The sequence below is a fragment of the Microcaecilia unicolor genome, chromosome 10 (assembly GCF_901765095.1).
Source record: "Microcaecilia unicolor chromosome 10, aMicUni1.1, whole genome shotgun sequence".
NCBI classification, from domain to species: Eukaryota; Metazoa; Chordata; class Amphibia; order Gymnophiona; family Siphonopidae; genus Microcaecilia; species Microcaecilia unicolor.
The window spans coordinates 17,833,435-17,854,653 of record NC_044040.1 but is presented as its reverse complement, the minus strand read 5'-3'; the positions used below and the strand labels follow the sequence as shown (position 1 = coordinate 17,854,653).

Here is a 21,219-nt window from a genome sequence, read left to right as displayed (position 1 = left end):
TCTGCCCAACAAGATAACTCATATTTGCTGCTTTTTGTGTATACCTTACTTTGATTTGTACCTGTGCTCTTCAGGGCACAGACCATATAAGTCTGCCCAGCACTATCCTCGCCTCCCAACCACCAGCCCTGTCTCCCAACCACCGGCTCTGGCACAGACCGTACAAGTTTGTCCAGTACTATCCCCGCCTCCCAACCACCAGTCCCGCTTCCCACCACCGGCTCTGGCACAGACCGTATAAGTCTGCCCAGCACTATCCCCGCCTCCCAACCACCAGCCCCGAGCCCGATCTTGACTAAGCTCCTGAGGATCCATTCCTTCGGCACAGGATTCCTTTATGCTTATCCCACGCATGTTTGAATTCCGTTACCGTTTTCACAAGTAAGGCAAAATGTAAATTCAGCCAAATCATTGAGCCCACAGGCTCTAGTATGTACTATAAAACTTAAACATTGTTTCTCCAATACTCGTCCAATGAGTAAATTTTATTTATTTGAAGGAATTCACTCAAGGCGGTGTGCAGTAAGAATAGATCAAACATGAGCAATAGACAATTACAGCAGTAAAAATATTCAAAAACAATACAAAGTATGGCATAGTATACTATTTACAACGTCAACACAATTGAGATCTTACCCCAGCGCTTTGGAGTCATTAGGAAAACTAGAAACAAACTGCAGGAGTTCTTGCATGCTTCAACACGCTGCTGCCGTCGTATCTCCGCCCCTTCTGGACGATGATGTAGTGCTTTTATTGTATTGTTGCCCGGCTTGCTTGTTTTAAAATGCCTCATAGCCTTTGGGGACAGGTGATATATACACTTTGAAAAACAAATATGCTCCTGTGTTCTACGTTTTAACTTTCCCAATATTTGTTGGGAAGGTAGCAAGAAGTATATCATGAGCACATTTTCTTCTGGAAACAGTCTAGCCTCTCCATCTAGGCTGTTGCCCCATCTCTGACCTTGTTTCTGCCTCCTAGGCTATAGTTGGAGCCAGAGATGAATCTTTACTACTACTATTTAGCATTTCTATAGCGCTACAAGGCGTATGCAGCGCTGCACAAACATAGAAGAACGACAGTCCCTGCTCAAAGAGCTTACAATCTAATAGACAAAAAATAAAGTAATCAAATCAATTAATGTGTACAGGAAGGAGGAGAGGAGGGTAGGTGGAGGCGAGTGGTTACAGCACTTACAGCACTGTTTCAGTTTAAAGTAAAGAGGTGTGGTAGCTAATCAAGAAATGTATTAAGTTATGTCCAATAAAAAAGGTATCATCTTATTTTCTTTTCCATTTTATATTTTGTTTGATTTCTATTGATAAAGTTTAAAGTAAAAATGAGGGGGGGGGGAGAGGGGTTGCAAAATTTATTCTGAACCTGTTAGACAGCAGTGACACAGTGGTTATCACGAGACTGCAATTTTTGAGGCAAGTCTGTGTCATCTCACTGAGCTGAATATCTTTCCAAATTTCCTTCCACAGATTAGGATAGAATGCTCCTGGCACCTCTTGGGATCCAGTCAGGGTGTTTGCTACTTCTAGAGTCGGCTCTGCCTTGCTGTTTCTGTTCAGCAGCAGGGAATTAGTTGATGTTCCTCTTAGTGGATTCCACCACACTCCTTCCTTTTTTTTATAGTTGCCTCCAGGGTGTTATTTTTGGCTGGTTCTGCCAGCTGAGGGGATGATGCAGTTGCTCTGCTAGCATTCAGAATCCAGCTTGGCTGTTGGTGAAGCAGGCAAGAGTGTTTTTCAGAGTCATTGCCATACATACAGGCTTTGCAAGTGGAGGCTAAAGTGGGACATCCTGGGGAGTTTAACTGCTTAAAATTGCACTGGCCCTGCCCTTGTAAGGGAGAAATTAGTAGTACTTGAGGGGTGTTTCTAACATATTAGAGGAGAAATGTAGGCCTGAAGCATGTGTTGCTGATTTTGTACAAAACCAGGACAGCTGCAAGAAGACATATTTTAAAGGCAGATGTGTTGCCAAAATAGTGAGTGATGTGGGTACTTAAATCTGAGATTACTTTTAAAAACCTTTTACATAGAAGTGGTGAAGTTTGCTATTTGAAACAGGGTAGCATCATTTAACACTGAAAAGATCTGTTTTCATGGAGTTCTTGCCGTCTTTGAGGGATGAAAACAGAAATTTGAGAAAAATGTACTTGCGTTGAAAATACATTTTTGGTCTTCTCTTCACCCCCCTCCCCCACCTTTCAGAATAGTTTGCAGCCAGAAGTGAACGTAGTACTTACTGTAAGCCACAAAGCATTGATCAGATCATGTGGATTCCTGTTGCACCAGTGCAAATCTGTACACTTTTTAGGTCCTTTTCAATCAACTTGAAGGTCGGCAAAGAAAAACCCAGATTTGTTGAAGAAAATAAGCACACAGTTTGTCCCTCTATTTCTGCCTACCTCCCCCCCCCCCCCCATACAGTTTTTTATAAAGTTTTTCACTCATATATTTTCTGTAGCTTCTGGTTTTTCCAAAACAATTTTGCTGAATTCTCACAACAGGTAACGTCTTCCCAAATCAAGCTGCCAGTTTCCTCGTCATTCGTCATAAGGCTGTTTTATTTATTTATTTATTTATTTTTACTTTTTTTACAGATTTTTCTGATCTAACATGGCTTCTTGCTTGTGGTAGGGAATCATATTCCTGCTTGGTGTGAACAAGTTGATATGTTTTTTTTTTGTTTTTTTTTTTTTGGGGGGGGGGCAGGGGTATGGGTAGCACTATCGATCATTTTTACCTTACAGTTTAAAGGAGGGCCATTTTCAACTTGAACTGTAGTTGTGTGTTGTGAAAGGCAAGAAAAGTTATGATTGTTGTTGTCCTGATTATTTTATTGAAGTTTTACTGAATTTTTTTCAGGTTGTAGTGCCCTCTTAATTAGACCACAATAAGAATTATCCCGCTGATGTACATGATGGGCTCATGACGACCAATAAGTAACAAGAAATAAGATTCCGTACCACTTCTTGTAATGTTGAATGTCTGCTGCGGAGCTGTCTTCAGATAACTTGGATTAAAAAGTTACACATTGGCATATTCATTCTCGCATCTGTTCTTTTAAGACCATTCACTGTTCATAACTTATTTTTAGATATGTTAACTACAGTTCTGCCCAACAATAGCTTTGACCTGAATTTTATATTGATGGTAATACTTGAAAATAGAAGTCTTTGCTAAAGGTTTTGTTTTAAGCAACCATACTAAGTAGTTTCACTTTTATGTGTGATTATTCAGTTGCTGTACAAGTATGTTTTCTAACTAAAAGAAAACCTACTACTACTAAATCATTTCTATAGCGCTACTAGACGTACGCAGCGCTGTACACATTATATACAGGTACTTTCTCTGTCCCTAGGGGGCAGACAAGGTGGGGTTTTTTTTGTACCTATGGATGTTCATGCAGCAGCTATTTTTGTTATGCATTTTCCAGTGCATTATGTAGACTATATAGGAAGAAGAAAATCTGATACGAATCAGATTGGCATAAATTGTAATATACGTCTGACACTAAAGACTTCAGGTAATCTCTTTTAACCATAGAGACAAGCTCTGCTCTAATATGAGGCTAGTTGGTGAAAGTTGCTTAATCTAGCTGTGTTTATACTAACATATTAAAAGTTAAACTAGTACTTTTTTGCTGCCTTTTGGGCAAAGGTCACTGTGTTGTCTAGGTTGAGTGTAAATCGTTCAAGCACTGAAACCTGATAAGTGAATGTATAAATGTCATTTTGGTAACATAGGCTAAAATCCTTGACGTTGCTTTGTCTATGTAGTTTCATGGTTTTGGCAAGCAGTGGACTTATTATGTAATGCTCACCGCATTAGTTTTGATAGCTATTGCATCTGAAACTGTACTGATATGTTTATTTTCCTAAATTTTGGAAGCTCATTTTGTTTCTGTCCTGGTAAAATGTAGGGAATACTGTATTTGCAGTATAAAATTGTAAGCCATGAGTAGCAGGGTAAGATTTTTATGTGGTATTTGGATTAATGTTAAATTATTTTGAAAAGGGAGGAAAACACGGTTCAGGAAAGGGACTAAAACAATGGACTGATCATGACAGAAGCTAGGCTTTGGTTTACAGATTTATAAGGGAAAAAAGTAAAGATGAACTTGTGGAAGTTGAGCTGTTTTATTCAGTGAGTTTTAAATAGGGAGAGTGAGACGTGAATTCTGTGATCCTGTAGTGGGTCAGATAGTACGACTGTGAATGAGTGCTTTCATTGTGTGGTGGTTTCTGCTCATCACAGCTGAGAGCAAAATACTTGGCAATTAGTCTGTACTTGTGGTACTATAACTAAAATTTCTAGGCTGATTCTTTTGACAGTGTTCTGTGCTCTAACTAGCACTAATCAGGAAGTGTAATAAAGGCTAGATTTACTAAGATGATGCCATTAACGTGTCTAAACAGATACCTCTGTATAAATGGGATCTGCAGTAAATATGTGCTAACATAGTACTGCATTTGTATAAATCTGGCCTTAAATACAAAATTAAAAATGTGAGTGCAGTATGTCCGATTTTTGTGAAGTGAATTTTAAGAGGCCACCTATAACAATTTGTATGGGATCAGCTTTTTCTGCAGTTGGAGTAGATGCAGAATACACCCTGTACTGCCCCCTGCTTTTGTTTGCAAATTTTTTAGGTGTTGAAGGTATTAATCCGCAAACGAATCTTTTTCGGAGTTGGGAAGGCGGTAGAACGAGAGGACATGAAATGAGATTGAAGGGGGGCAGACTCAGGAAAGATGTTAGGAAGTATTTCTTCACAGAGAGGGTGGTGAACGCTTGGAATGCCCTCCCGCGGGAGGTGGTGGAGATGAAAACGGTAACGGAATTCAAACATGCGTGGGATAGGCATAAAGGAATCCTGTGCAGAAGGAATGGATCCACAGAAGCTTAGCTGAAATTGGGTGGCGGGGGGAAGAGGGGTTGGTGGTTGAGAGGCTAGGATAGGGGAGGGCAGACTAATACGGGGTCTGTGCCAGAGCCGGTGATGGGAGGCGGGAAATACTGCTGGACAGACTTATATGGTCTGTGCCCTGAAAAGGACAGGTACAAATTCAAGGTAAGGTATACACATATGAGTTTATCGTGGGCAGACTAGATGGACCGTGCAGGTCTTTTTCTGCCGTCATCTACTATGTTACTATGTTACTATGATAAACCACATATCTCCCTCCCTCCTTACTTCTTCCTGTGTCCATCTCGGTTCTCCTCCTGTGGTCCAGAAATTTTACTCCCAGGCCCTGGCTAAGTACTGCCCATAATGAGAAATGGGAAGGTGCCAGAGGAGCTGTGACTTTGCTTGGAGTGAAGTGGAGAAAAGAGTGAGAGTGGAGCTTCAACATGGGACTTAGCATTTGTCTATGCTGTGCCCAAAATCAAATGAGTTCCTAGCCTCAAATCTTGACTTGCACAATTGCCAACACCACTTTTAGAGAAAATTCTTTATTTCCCAAGATCATAACACAATTTAGCAGTTATATACTCAACTGAAACAGAATGGCACATTCATTAAACTTATTATCCATCATCCAATATCGAAAATGCAGCCATTCATTTTTATTTAATCCCTTCCCCAATGCCCTTATATGCTCAACCTTTTCAACAGGATACTGCTCATTCTTGAAATTAAAGAAGCCAGATATGGGTCCCAAGTGACCAGAAAGCGCTTTATTGCTCATTTCCCCCAGTCTCGATGCTGTTAACCAGTCCATGTGCAATAGATGATGCATTTAATTTTTCCGTAAAGTTTGGTGGATCTGGTTGACTTCATAATAGCATAGTACACCTTTCCACACAAATAACTCCTGCAGTAAAATAGGGCATTCCATGTCATCTGTGTAATCCAGAATAGAATGCTCTAATGTTTTTGGTATTAACTGGCCCAACATAGTAACATAGTAGATGACGGCAGAAAAAGACCTGCATGATCCATCCAGTCTGCCCAAGACAAACTCATATGTGTGTATACCTTACCTTGAATTTGTACCTGTCCTTTTCAGGGCACAGACCGTATAAGTCTGCCCAGCAGTATTTCCCGCCTCCCAACCACAAGTCCCGTCTCCCATCACCGGCTCTGGTACAGACCGTATAAGTCTGCCCTCCCCTATCCTAGCCTCCCAACCACCAACCCCTCTTCCCCCCACCTGCTCCGCCACCCAATTTCAGCTAAGCTTATGAGGATCCATTCCTGCTGCACAGGATTCCTTTATGCATATCCCACGCATGTTTGAATTCCGTTACCGTTTTCATCTCCACCACCTCCCGCGGGAGGGCATTCCAAGCATCCACCACCCTCTCCGTGAAAAAATTTGAAAGTGAGCATGGATCTTTGACCAATTAGACTGTATCTGTTTGCATTCCCAGAGACGACATACTGTACCAACATAGCATTTTCACTGCCACACTTTGGGAAGCAAACCGATATCTGTAGCTAGACCTTATGGGCCCAACTGGGTGCCTATACAATCTGTGCAGTATTTTATGTTGAAGCTCTTGAAGTTGTGTACAATCCACCACTAATAACAGTCCCCCTGAGTCATACTCAAAACTCTTCATCCTTATACTCCTACCACTTGTGCCGGTTTCTGTATGGTAGAATCAAATGAAGCTCGTATTTGCTGCTGAATATACACACAACTTGAGGCCATATAACATCAAAAGCAAGTTTCACAAAAGCTTGAGGATCCCTCTTTAATGCTCAGTCTGCAGATAGCGATATCTATCTCTGTCATCGAGACCGTACTTCTATTGCAGTGACACAAAAGAGCATAGTTGCCTAGAATCTTCATCTAGTAACTGATATATACTATAAATCCCTTAGTTGTCAGTCCCAAGAATCCCACCCCCTGCATACCTGGCTCAAACTTCCCATTCCCCACAATGGGTGACCAAGTAGAGTAATGTCCATATGTATGTTGTCATAAGTTATTCCTGTCTTCTGTAATGAACAGATCCATATGTATTGGCATCTGTTGGAATACAGTTAAGCATCAGGTGGTTTCTCTGTAATGCTGTCAGTTTATGTACCGTACAACGACAGTGTTATTCATAAGGAGCTGTTCACTGGATGGGGTGTTCCTGTTATTTTAAAATATGCTAACTAGTTAACTTACAAGCTGTAATGCATAATATAGATATGTGTTTATGAGCCTAGAAATATATATTTTTTTAATATGTTAAATGCATATTTTAACTTGGGTCAGCAGGTGTAGCCTAGTTTAACTTTTTTTTGTTTTCTGAAGTTTTACTAAGTTTTTAAGTATTGCAAGGATTAGGCTAATGCTTATAATCAAACATATAAACGGCGAGTGACCGACTCACTCGCAAATGCGCAGTAGAGACTTCCCTCTCTGTCCCGCCCCCGCGTCAATACGTGATGACGAGGGCGGGACAGAGAGGGAAACTGTGCCGCCGAGGTTGATACCGTTACCACCCCCCCCCCCACACACACACACACCCGGCCCGGGCCCACTCTCCGCTACTAAACTTACACATCCATTCGCCGGAACGCAGCACGCACATCAGCTGAGCTGCCGTCGGCCCTTCCTTCTCTGCCTGTGTCCCGCCCTCGCCGATGTTACGTCACAGGAGGGCGGGACACAGGCAGAGAAGGAAGGGCCGACGGCAGCTCAGCTGATGTGCGTGCTGCGTTCCGGCGAATGGATGTGTAAGTTTAGTAGCGGAGAGAGAGAGAGGGCCCGGGCCGGGTGGAGGGATGGCGGCGACTCCGGGGGGGGGGGGGGGGAACGGTAGCGGTGGCGACCTCACGGGGAGGGAGGGAGGGGGAAGGAAGGAAGGAAAACCCCAATACCAGCCCGTTTTTACGGGATCAACGGCTAGTACTTACATATTACACTGAAAATGGTGTAATCTGTTCTTTTATAGTATCATTTTGGTCCTCTTCTTTTAGAAGGTTTAAAATATTTACGGTGGCTAATGCAGTCAGGCCAGAGTGCTCCATCTTCAGCTTCCATACTTAGAAATGTACTTTGACTTGCTGTTGACTGACCTTTCCAGTGAAAGAGCTCTTGAAAGCTAATGTTTCCATTTTTTGTCGGGGAGGTAGTTTTTGATTGCTTACATTTTCTTAGTTGCACTGTCACAAGTACAGTTTCGTTTGATAAGAACCAAAGTAAGCCTTCACAAATATATGCATTTAAGCATGTAGCAGAATTAGAGGTGGCTGCTGTTATGGGATGCCAGTAATCTTGCATTTTGTAATGACTCCACTGAGTAGCACAAACACGTGAAACTTTCCCAATCAACACACGAGCCCTAGAATTTTCATAAATATAACGTAGACGATCTCTCCTTTTGATCTTTCCCTGCAGAATTTTCAACAGTTGAATAGTTGAGCATGAGTGCTATCTAAATATTTTTTGAACATTATTAAATTCAGTGTATGCTTTAAGAAACTCAAGGGAATTTTTTTTGTGGGGGGGGGGGGGGGGTGCAGGAGGAGAGAACTTGTATAGAAGTGTCGTCTTTTCAGTTCAATTGTCCCTCCCCCCCGCCTTTCCTGAACTGGCTTTATGCCTCTTCTCGCAGAAAATACGACCTCTCAGATTTTCTTCACTTTATAGAAAGGATGGCTTTAAGGAAAACGATACATTATGTTGCCAAGGCATCTTGAAAACCTTTTTATTTTACTTTTATATAGTTATATATTTGGTTAGTCTGAAAGAACACTGGAGGCTGATAGTTAAACCTTTGTCTGACTGCATAGCCATCTCTCTCATGAACCAGGGGGGACGATGAATCCCTTACCCCCAACACACAATCTGCAGTATTGGGGGGGGGGGGGGAGGGGGAAATCCTGCTCAACCCTAAATTTAGCTGGAGACCTTCCAAATTAAAAGTTAGCACCTTTTTGCCCAGCCCCAGTATTGTCAAAGATGTTCTTGTTTTGATGATGCTTAATGTGTCCTTTGTAAATATGTATTAATGCCATGTATTGTGTGTATGTTTCACTCATTGCTGGTAATTGTGGTAACAGGCTCTAAGAAGAAAGTACGATGGTTTCCAGTTAGGAGACTCTTCACTCAGTCCTGTCCCAGCCTAAGGATTCCTAGCAGGTTTTTAAGAGAAGGTGGGTAATGATTACCTACAAAAAATAAATCCTACATTTTTTTTTTCCTTTCTGGGGGTAGTGGAGGTTTCCTCTACAAATCTTTCTTCTTCCAAACTCAGTAGCTATGGAGTAACTTGGGATAGTCTTATGGCTTTACCTCCCTCTTCCTTTTTTTTTTTTTTTTTCTCATTCGGTGCTTCAAGTACTTGGTTAAAAGTAGGAGTAAAAATAGGTTCCTATTTATTTTTAATTAGATCTTGCCTGGTGGTTCTGCACAGTTGGGCATCCCTTTAACACACCTGAGCCAGGGCTGGATTTATTAGGCATATGTCTTGGGACACTTGTCATACAGATTACTATTGACATGGTCCTCTAGTAGGAGAGCAACATTTCTAACCAGTATCTGCCGCCACATCTACCAAATTCAGTCTGGGACCTGTTTGCATTGGGTGTTCAGACTTCAGATTGAAGCTGGCAGAGGAGGCAGCCTACACAGATTAACACTTTTCTTCTCTCCTACCAGCACATGGAGGGGGATAGGGAAGGATCATACTGGGAATAGCGGAGTTCATGACCTGTTGGGACCTGTTTGCATTGGGTGTTCAGACTTCAGATTGAAGCTGGCAGAGGAGGCAGCCTACACAGATTAACACTTTTCTTCTCTCCTACCAGCACATGGAGGGGGATAGGGAAGGATCATACTGGGAATAGCGGAGTTCATGACCTGTTGGGACCTGTTTGCATTGGGTGTTCAGACTTCAGATTGAAGCTGGCAGAGGAGGCAGCCTACACAGATTAACACTTTTCTTCTCTCCTACCAGCACATGGAGGGGGATAGGGAAGGATCATACTGGGAATAGCGGAGTTCATGACCTGTTGGGACCTGTTTGCATTGGGTGTTCAGACTTCAGATTGAAGCTGGCAGAGGAGGCAGCCTACACAGATTAACACTTTTCTTCTCTCCTACCAGCACATGGAGGGGGATAGGGAAGGATCATACTGGGAATAGCGGAGTTCATGACCTGTTGGGACCTGTTTGCATTGGGTGTTCAGACTTCAGATTGAAGCTGGCAGAGGAGGCAGCCTACACAGATTAACACTTTTCTTCTCTCCTACCAGCACATGGAGGGGGATAGGGAAGGATCATACTGGGAATAGCGGAGTTCATGACCTGTTGGGACCTGTTTGCATTGGGTGTTCAGACTTCAGATTGAAGCTGGCAGAGGAGGCAGCCTACACAAATTAACACTTTTCTTCTCTCCTACCAGCACATGGAGGGGGATAGGGAAGGATCATACTGGGAATAGCAGAGTTCATGAACTGTTTCAGCCCCGGTCTGACCATTTATACGCTAGTTCCCATCACTTATCAGGAAGGCTGAAGAGTTTGTAGTGTGTGTAGTAAGCAAGCTGAAATGAGTGATTTATGTATTTGTTGATTAAAAGTCGCCTTAAGCATCTTGTAGAAGTGCATTTTTTTACAATACCCAATAGTAAACATCACAAGCCCGATATCGGGTTGATGCATTTTGTACAATATGCCACAAACACTCATTATTATGGTGGTGAAATAGGTTACACTACATATAAGCCAGTTGTGCATAACTGTTAGTCTTTTCTGGTCCTTTGAGTCCATAATAATTGTAAGTAACACTGATTTGTATTCTCTTCCTTGGATGCCACAATGTGATTATACATTTAAAAGCTTGATAAATAGAAAAAAATCAGCTTGTCATTAAACTGATAAATACCAGTAAGTTGGCACTGGGATTTTTGCAGGTCTTTGGATGAGGCATTTTTCCTTCATAGTAAGTAAAAGCTTTAAATTCTTTTCATTCATCATAAGATAAAGTACTATTAAAAAGTAGAATCTTACATAGCCTGAGCTTCTATAAAACTGATGCCTTTTTCATAAGTTAATGTAGACTGAAGTTGTGCTTTTTGAGGATGTAGAAGACAGAGAAGCAGTGCTGATGTCCATAGAGCAGAAAAACTTTTAGAGTAGGGCTTTCAAACTACAATCCTAAAGGGCTGCACACTAGTCTGAGTTTTGAGGATATACCCAATGAATATACAGATATCACTAATTAATAAACAGTCTTGAAAATGATCCTGAAAGCCAGGCTGGTTTGTGGCCCTCCAGGATTGCAGTTTGACATCCCTGAAGTGTAGTAAAGATTAGTGGAACGGTGGCCAGAACCTGAGAAATGGTAGAATGCATAGAGTTGTAACTAATATAAATAAGAGAATAAGTTTGCTGTTGGTGCAGCCTTGCCTGGAATACTGTTTTCAGTTCTTATAGCCATACCTCTGGAAGGATATAGACAGGGTAAAGGGGCCTAAGCAGGGTTACCAAAATGGTTCAATATATGATGTGAGACTTAAGGAGAGACTGGGAGATATGGAAAAAAACATTCAAAGACCTAAAAGTTACTGATACTCCACTTCAAAATAAACCTCTTGTTATAGATTGAGAGGATTATGATATGAAGCTTCTGATAGGGAAAGGCCCGGAACAATGTTGTGAACTTCCCCCCCCCCCCCCCCCCCCCCAACCAAAAGCAAGATTAATATGTATTGCCCTTCTGGAGCAGATGATGAAGACTAAAACAGTAACAAACTATGCATCCTTTCCTTGCAAAGAGTGAAGTGAGAGCAGAAGCATAACCTAGCAACACATGTTTGTACCCTACTAAACTGATTCTGTAACGAGTGTTGGAGTCCCATAGTGAATGCAAAAAGGTAATATGTAATGTTAGAAGTTGTAGCAGGCAACATTTCCAGATTGGTCTGTCATGCTGCAGTGGTAGGATGACCTAGCACTAGTTAGTTCTGCCAGGTTGCAAGTCTAGTAATAACTAGAAGCCCTGGTGGAAACACCTGCCAGACACACGTGGCAATTTATTTTCTCTCTGTGTTGGCTCTGGTTGTGATGATGTCCAACCATGTAGCTTTTCTAGGTTGCTGAGTTCTTTCTAGATCATATGAGAGCCATGGTAGTATTGCCTCCAGAGATCTTTGAAAGAAGAGACTTGAATAAAAGGATTCTTAAGGTCATCTCTTGGCACCAACCACAGATTCAATTGCCTGTATTGATCACCTTGATACCAGTAGTGGAGATAACTGAACTGGTCCTTGAAATTTTAGCCCTTGCACTGAGCAGCTGTGTGCCAAAGGTGGTTATTTGGCATTAAGATGCCACATCATCCCTGTCTGCATAAAGTCTGAGATGAGCAGCGTCATAGATGAAGACCTGACCAACAACATTTAGCCCCACTGGCCAAAGTGTTGGATCTTTAGGTTCTTTGGGGTCATGACTCTGTGCTTCAGCTTCACTTCTGATCTTGTTTTGAGTCCGAGTAATCTTGAGTCTGTTCATGGATCTAGAGAATTGAGGTCTGAAGAAGAATATTCTCCTGATTTCTTTCCTCCTTTTTGTCCTCAGGACTGTCTCCTGTTCTTCCCAGCCTTCATTCAACGAATGGCTCAGGCTATTTCCTTTTTAAATTTAGAAGATAAGCGTAGGGTATGTACAGCTTCCTTAAAGTTCTCAATGCCCCTAAAGAACATAAAAGCCATGCTGAGATGAACCAAGGTCTGTTGAGCTCGGCATGCTGCTCTAACAGTGGCCAGTCTTTTTGCAAATACCTGGTAGAGATGGCAGTAGTCATTCACCATCTTCAGGACATGCAAATAAGGATGTGGGAGGCTCGCTGTTCCTGTGAAAAAGAAACCTGATGCACAACATGTATCTTAATCTGCTTCCTTATTCAGCCATTCCTGTTTGGTGTGGCAGTCTGTGGTATTTCGATCCTCAGTAGAAAAGATTGAGAGAGGATAAAATCTTATTTCTGTAACATATCTTACCACTGTTCCAGAACCTGTGGCATAGCTTATTTTATTTTTTTATTTTTGTTACATTTGTATCCCACATTTTCCCACTTATTTGCAGGCTCAATGTGGCTTACATAGTGCCGTAAAGGCGTTTGCCAAGTCCGGTAGATAACAAATACAAGGTGATGGTGTGGTCGAAATAAGGTTCATGAGTTTCAGACGCAATGGGGGTAGAAGAGGGGAAGGGTTATAAGGTGTCCGTAATGAGCTGTGATGTTGTGTTGCAGAGTTCAGGCACTTAGGTTGGGTTGGTAGGATATGCCTTTTTAAACAGGTAGGTTTTTAGTGATTTCCTGAAGTTCAGATGGTCGTAGGTTGTTTTCACGGCCTTTGGCAGTGCATTCCATAGTTGCATGCTTATATATGAGAAGCTGGATGCATAAGTTGTTTTATATTTGAGTCCTTTGCAGTTCAGGTAGTGGAGGTTTAGGTATGTTTGTGATGATCTGCTTGTGTTTCTGATTGGTAGGTCTATGAGGTCTGTCATGTATCCTGGTGTTTTGCCGTAGATAGTTTTGTGGACCAGGGTGCAGATTTTGAAGGCGATATGTTCTTTGATTGGGAGCCAGTGCAGTTTTTCTCGGAGGGGTTTAGCACTTTTGAATCGTGTTTTACCAATTTTCAGCCTGGCTGCTGTGTTTTGAGCGGTCTGGAGTTTCTTTGTGAGTTGTTCTCTGCACCCCGCATAAATTCCATTGCAGTAGTCTGCATGGCTTAGTACCATTGTTTGTATTAGATTACAAAATATTTCCCTCGGGAAGAATGGTTTCACGTGCTTAAGTTCCCACATTGAGTGAAACATTTTCTTAGTTGTGGAGTTCACTTGGCTCTCAAGTGTGAGGTTATGGTAGATTATAACACCGAGTATTTTAAGGCTGGCCGAGATAGGGAGGGTGCAGTCTGGGGTGTTTATAGTTGAGGGTTTGTTCGTATTGTGTTGTGATGAGAGGATGAGACAAGTGTGTTTTTTCAGTATTGAGTTTCAGTTGGAATGCATTTGCCCATGAGGTCATGGTGTTTAAGCTGAGCTTGATTTTCATTGGTGATTTCTGTCAGGTCATGTCTGAAAGGAATGTATATTAAGATGTCGTCTGCATAGATGTATGGATTGAGGCCTTGGTTGGATAAGGACTTGGCTAGAGGGGTCATCGTTATGTTGAAGAGTATTGGTGATAGTGGTGATCCTTGAGGTACTCCACAGTCTGCCTTCCATGGTGGTGATTTGTTTGAATTTGATTTCACTTGGTATGTTCTGGTGGATAGAAAACCCTTGATCCATCTGAGTGTTTCCACTAATACCGAAGTACTCTAGGAGACTTGTAGTATATTGTGGTTTACCATGTCGAATTGGAGGAGAAGTATGCGTTTGCCTATAGCTATTTCCTGCTTGAATTTGGACAGGAGAGTGATTAGTACAGTTTCAGTGCTATGGAGGGGGCGGAATCCTGATTGTGATTCATGTAATATAGTTGTATCCATCAACCAGCAGGTAGAGATTAGAGAACTGAAAACTGAGCTGAGACATATTTATCTTGGCATTTAGTCCAGCTCCTCGGTATTTTCTGTCTCCAGCAGGTGGATTATAATGGATACACCTTTTTTGGCCCTGGCCCCAGTTGGGTCTGCAGAGTCATATCTGGAGGTCTTTAGATCCCTGTCTGTGGTGCCCCGTGAATTTACTTCTTCCCTCCCTTAAACCCTCCCCTGTTTCCTGTGGAGCTCTCCTTTTTCCAGCACAGCAACCTTAAAAAAATAGAGGTTTGTTGGAGAAGGTGGGACAGAGTATCAGTCCTGAGCCTTTCTCATCTGTGGTAAGACTTGTGGAGACTGAGCTTGTGGGGGGCAGTAGGTCTGCAAGTTCTACTTGGTGCAGGGGCTCTGTACTTGCCACTTGGGACACATGCTGCGCTGGTGAGAGTTGGGTGAATAGGGCCTCCCACAGAGGCAGCTAAGCGGTGTTCCCACTGTGGGACTCGTCAGCCGGTGTCAGGGTGCTGCAGTGCATGAAAGTTGGGAATACCGCAGGATGCGAAACAAATAGTTGGCGGCAGCACATTCTTCAAGATTTGTTGCAGCATCCAAATATGCTGGGGTCTTTGGCCTTCCGGCAGGGCCGGTACACGGTTTGATGCAAGAGAGCATGGGAATGAGTGCCATTTTGTCAAGGCTGACTAGCTGAGTAGTAGCCTCTGGCTGATCACGAGCGCCATTTTACAGTCTCTGGGCCCAACAGCATTCAGCTGTATCAGGAGCTTTGTTTTCTCCAGTGTTATATTGCTTTTATACCAGGCCTATTTACTGAAGCAGGGACAGTCTGAGCTGCTGCAAGACGCTTCAGTTTCTCACCCCGCTGCCCCTCCAGCTCCTAAGAGATCTTGTTTAGATCTCTAGGAGTGGGCTGATGAGGCTCTGCTTCTCCCTCCCTCCTTATCTGGCTTTAATCTATTCAGAGGTTCCTCTCTCCTGAGGAGGGGAATGATCCAAAAGTACTAAGGTGGCTTGATTAAAAGAGGAGCTCAATACTCTTCTTTCTGAAGCACTGACAGTGCTTTCCATTGAGGAGCCTTCTGCTTTGGCATTGAGAGTTCCATCTTTCTTTTTTTTATTTTTCTTGTTTTATTCAAAGGCAAGTCAATCATAATGCAGCAACCCCCCCCCCCCAAACAGAGTATGTAAAACATAGTTTAATATCCCCCCCCCCTTCCCAAGCAGACTTTAATGTCCACAGTAAAGTCAAAGGTTATGAGTGGACCTACATAAGGTCAGAAAAAAAAGATAAATTTGGGAAAGAGTCTAAAAGGAATGGGCAGCTGCCCTTCAAGTCCTATAAATATCCCATGTATTAAGATATAATATGACTGTATTTATGAGCTGTAAGTTGGGACATCAAGCAGCAGTAATCCACTTTTTTTTTTTTTTTTTTAAACGTATCGTCAAAGTGTATCTCCCTTGGGATACAAGCAACCTTATAATGTAGTAAGCAGCACGGTGGATAGATGACCAGCAGAAATATATTAAGTTTTTGAACCAGTGCTGTCCAAAAAAGTTGCACTGCTGGGCACGTTCACCAAATGTGGAGAAAGGAACCTTGCTTACCACAGTTGCGCCAACATAGTGATGAAACAATCTCTTTGGAGTGTAGTACCACTTATGAAACCATCTTATAACTGTTCTCAATCATGGGGGTAGCAATAGTGAAGTTAAAAATCACTACAGCACAAGGGTGAAGGTCCAGCAGCGACGACACCAGCCCTATCACTGGCATCAATTGACCGTCTACAGATAAGTGATCTTATTTAGAAGTCAGTAGTGGTCAAATACCTGTGATCGAATGCATTGGTTTCAAACTAGGGGGTAGGTAGGACCGGTGCAATGATGATTGGATGCTGCGGGCTGATTTCATAACATATGGTACATGGCACATGAGCAAGTTCTGAACACTGCATATTAAAAAATAAAATAAAAACATATATATGAACATACAATACAGGAATAACACTGGTGGAATTGTTTAAATTTTAACTTCCAGACCCTCCACCATTCTTCTAATGTTCTGAGATCCCTTCTCATCGTTTCTACTCCCTCCAGGGTATCCATTCTATTGGCTATCATTGTGTCATCCACAAAAGGGCAAACCTTTCCTTCCAAACTTTCAGCAATATCTCCCTCAAATACATTAAACAGAATAGGCCGCAGCACCGACCCCTGAGGAACTCCACTACTCACCTTCCTTTCCTCCGAGTGGATTCCATTTACCACCACCCTCTGCCACCTGTCGGTCAACCAGTTTCCTATCCAGTTCACCACTTTTGGTCCTAAGTTCAGCTTATTCACAAGTCTTCTGTGGGGGACCGTTTCAAAGGCTTTGCTGCCTTGGGGGGGGGGGGGGAGAGAAGAGAAGATATGAGTGCTAGCAATGTTCAGTGGTGGCACCCACACCCACACCCTCATATTCGGTAAAACAAAATATGAAAGTGCTACACCCTTAAGGGAAAAACTACATTGGCTTCCACTCAAAGAACGTATCGCGTTCAAAGAATGCTCTCTAACTCATAAAATCATTCATGGAGAGGCCCCAGCCTACATGTCAGACCCAATAGACTTGCCACCCAGAAACGCTAAAAGATCTAACCGAACATTCCTTAACCTCCACTTCCCCAGCTGTAAAGGTCTCAAATACAAACTAATGCACGCGTCAAACTTTTTTCTTACCTGAGTACAAGAATATAGAACGCACTACCACGCAAAGTAAAAACCATCTGGGAACAAAAAACTTTCGCAAATCCTTAAAGACCCACCTCTTCAACAAGGCATACCACAAAGATCAGCAGATATAATCACAACTCATCGCCACCATACCTATATCAGAAATGTCTTCTTATAAATGCTTGTTTTATATTCTTTACAATGTTACTGACACCTTACCGACATCAGAAATGTACTCTGTATCCAAATGCTTGACTATATTCTTGCGGAACAATACAAGAATATCGTGTCTCTGGTAACATCCAAAACTAAACAAAATAAACCAGGACCTTAGCCACCGATTATTAAAGTCTCAGCTATCACCAATGCACTAGTCCACTCATCCAATATTTGTAATACAATGCACACCCATGAGTAGCAAGGGAACCCTCAGATGATTTTGCCACTTCTCATGCAGTCAAGCATACTGCTCTGAAATGGTATAGCGTTTCTTTCATCGGGTATCCCTGCAGTGAGTTCGGAAGACTTTTTTTTTTCTTTTTCTATATTATTGCTTCCCGACACCACTGTGCTACAATTTTTCAATCTTTTTAAACCAAATGTGCAAAGTAATGGACTAAATACTTTAAACTTTCAGTCTTTTAAAACAAATGTGCAAGGTGAAAAGCTGAGTACTTATCCAGTCTTGTGGGAATTCTTCCACTTTATTCCTCTTTATTCCTCACTGCCTTTCCCTGAAACCGCCCGACTCTGCAGGTTTCAATTGCTTGCTTCAGGGATGAGGGTTAAGGCATGAAAAACAAAAGAACTCCTTCCTCTAGCTCAAATTAAAACGAGACTATATTCTTGATCATGTTATTCATGGCCTATATGCAACAATAACTGTTAATCTTTATTTACCAATAACAAATCATTGTAAGCCACATTGAGCCTGCAAATAGGTGGGAAAATGTGGGATACAAATGCAATAAATTTTTAAGTGGCCTAATTAAATTAGGCCACTTAGCTGTGCAGGTGCTGGCACTGAATATTGGCTGTCACCCTTATAACTTCTTTTCTTCTCTTCCCCCCCACCCAGGCATGATCAAGGCCCCCCCAGGCCTGCCTGATGTCCCTGGTGGTCTGTAGGAGTCATTGGGGGCAGGAGCGAGGAGCTTTCACTCCTGCCGCCAGTGGTCCCCTACAGACCACCAGGGATATCAGGTAGGTCCAGTGTGTGTGGGGGGGGGGGGAGTGTTGGGGGCAGGTGGTGGTCCTGTGGGGGGGCCTTGATCGTGGCGGCAGGCTGAGTGGAGGGAGGGGAAAGGGAAAGAGGGGGCTTTGTCAGGTGGCCGGGATGGAAGTGGGGTTAACGAGGGGGGAAAAAAGGTTGTGGGCCCTGGCCGATACTTCAACCAGGACCCCCATAACTGTCTTATGTGGGCTCCAGCTGAATATTGGCCGGAACTTGCATAAGCTCTGGTGGCCAGCATTGGGAAAACTAGCCCCGGATAGACAATGAATATCCTGGGCTAATCTAGCCGTCAACAGTTGGGGTTAAAAAAAAAAACGTTGACTGTTGCTGAATATTGGCTGGAGTGAATATAGATATCCTGTAAGTCATTTTTATCCCATCCTCCTTCATACAGCAGACTATGATAAAGACTGACCTCAGCTGCAGCTGACCTTTACTGATTTACTAAAGGCTTTTAACAATGTTTCACTCTGTCAAGAGATCATTAGAATGTGTTGTAATGAAGAATCTGCCATATCATTCTGGCTTATCTCTGGAGAGAGGGAGTAAAATTTTATGCAATACATTACATAGCATAGCTGGAAGGTAGTATGTGTATAATACAGAGCTGTGAGTCAGGGGACATCATCCAACATTGCTTTGAAGTTTCCCTTGCTTCTAACATTGTACAGTGATCTCTTTTATATCAGTTTACTCAACTATAAATGGGTAAGCACAATATTTGAGCAGCCTTTCTTAGGTTAAAAGGAAATCTAGTCGCCAGAAACGTGCAACCAGAAGTGATGTGTGAAAATTTTAAAACAAACAAAAAAAAAAGGTATTTTGTAGACCCATTTGAAGAGTGCTACTTTTATCCAAAATGTAAAACTTGGTCTCTAAAAGAAATAGATTGAATTCTACGTACCCTTTTGGTTGTCGACTTTAATGGGAGGTTACATCTCTCTCCATAAAGATCTTAACTTCTGTCATCCATGGTCATTGGGTGTGCATCAAATTGATAAACCAGTTGTATTTCAGTTACAATTCTCCCAAAGGAGAAAAGTAGCTGGTATCATTATAAATCTATTTTTAATGTTCAGCTTGCCACTATCAGTATATTGACTGAATATCTAACTGCTCCACAACTATCCATATAGAATTGGGGCAAAGCGAAGTCAGGGACCATAAATTCTGTACAGCAGTGGTGATCAGCTGTTGTATGGATAACCTATGTTTTTCCAGTCTGTGTACTGTCTAATATGATCAGGTGTGCATCAGGGAAAAGTCACAACAGCCTGCTGCTTAGGTTGAGAGCAGCACCTAGAATCAACCTTCAGCAATGAAAGATGTCAGCAGCAGCTTTTATTGAGGAACTTCTTCCTGAGTGCATGTGTAATCATACATGCCTCTCAAAGATACAGTACAGTGTAGATTTGACCTGATGGTGCCTTGGGTATTTCTGAGATAATACCCCACTCAATCACACCAGGAACATTTTTTCTTGTATTGATACTATCATCTCTTTGCACCATGATGACCTTCTGACAGACGAAGTGAGTAACCTAGTGGTTAGTGCCGTGGGCTTTGATCCTGGTGAACTGGGTTTGAGTCCCATTGCAGCTCCTTGTGACTCTGGGCAAGTCACTTATAAGAACATAAGTCATACTGAGTCAGTCCATCTAGCCCGTATCCTGTTTTCCAAGCAGTGGCCAAGCCAGGTCACAAGTACCTGGCAGAAACCCAAATTGTGGCAACACTCCATACTACAAATCCCAGGGCAATCAGTTCCTTTCCATGTCTGTCTCAATAGCAGACTATGGACTTTTTCCTTCAGAAATTTGTCCAAACCTTTTTTTTTTTTTTTAAACCCACATACCCTAACCGCTGTTACCACATTCTCCGGCAAAGAGTTCCAGAGCTTAACTCTTCGTTGAGTGAAAAAATATATTTGTTCTAAAAGTATTTCCCTGTAACTTCCTCGAATGTCCCCTAGTCTTTGTATTTTTGGAACGAGAAAAAAATCAATTTGCTTCTACTAATTCTACACCATTCAGGATTTTGTAGACCTCGATCATATCTCCCCTCGTCAGTCTCTTTTCCAAGCTGAAGAGCCCTAACCTCTTTAGCCTTTCCTCATACGAGAGGAGTTCCATTCCCTTTATCATTTTGGTCGCTCTTCTTTGAACGTTTTCTAATTCTTTTTTTTTTTTTTTTTGATATGGCGACCAGAACTGAACACAGTACTCAAAAGGTGCATACGCACCATGGAGAGATACAAAGACATTATAGTATTTTTGGTCTTATTCACTATCTGTTTCCTAATAATTCCTAGTATCCTGTTTGCTTTTTTGGCCGCTGCCGCACACTGAGCAGAAGATTTAACTGTATTATCTACAAGGACACCCAGATATTTTTCTTGAGCACTGACCCCCAAGGTGGACCCTAGCATTAGGTAACTGTGATTTGGATTCTTTCCAATTTGCATCACCTTGCATTTGTTTACATTAAATTTTTCTGCCATTTGGACACCCAGTCTTTAAGGTCTTCCTGCAATATTTCACAGTCCACACGTGTTTTAACAACCTTGAATGGTTTTGTATCATCTGCAAATTTGATCACCTCACTCGTCATTCTGATTGCCGTATCATTTATAAATATGTTAAATAGTACCGGTTCCAGTACAGATCCCTGCAGCACTTGCGGCACTCCTCCTCCATTGAGAGAAATGACTTTAACACTACCCTCTATTTTCTATCCAATAACCAATTCCTAATCCACACCAGAATCTTGCCTCCTATCCCAACTCTTAAT

At 42.2% G+C, this 21,219-nt stretch overlaps 1 protein-coding gene across 2 annotated transcripts in view; it reads left to right on the top strand.

The window, feature by feature from the left end:
• Positions 1-21,219, top strand: part of KLHDC10 (kelch domain containing 10) — a 66,089-nt gene that overhangs the window by 15,030 nt on the left and 29,840 nt on the right. The window contains exon 2 of one of the 2 annotated variants that reach the window (XM_030217209.1): positions 9,022-9,114. The exons of the other annotated variant lie outside the window; for it this stretch is intronic. Coding sequence (XP_030073069.1) covers positions 9,022-9,114 — 93 coding nt within the window. The remainder of the gene's footprint in view (positions 1-9,021; positions 9,115-21,219) is intronic. 2 annotated transcript variants of the gene reach the window in all.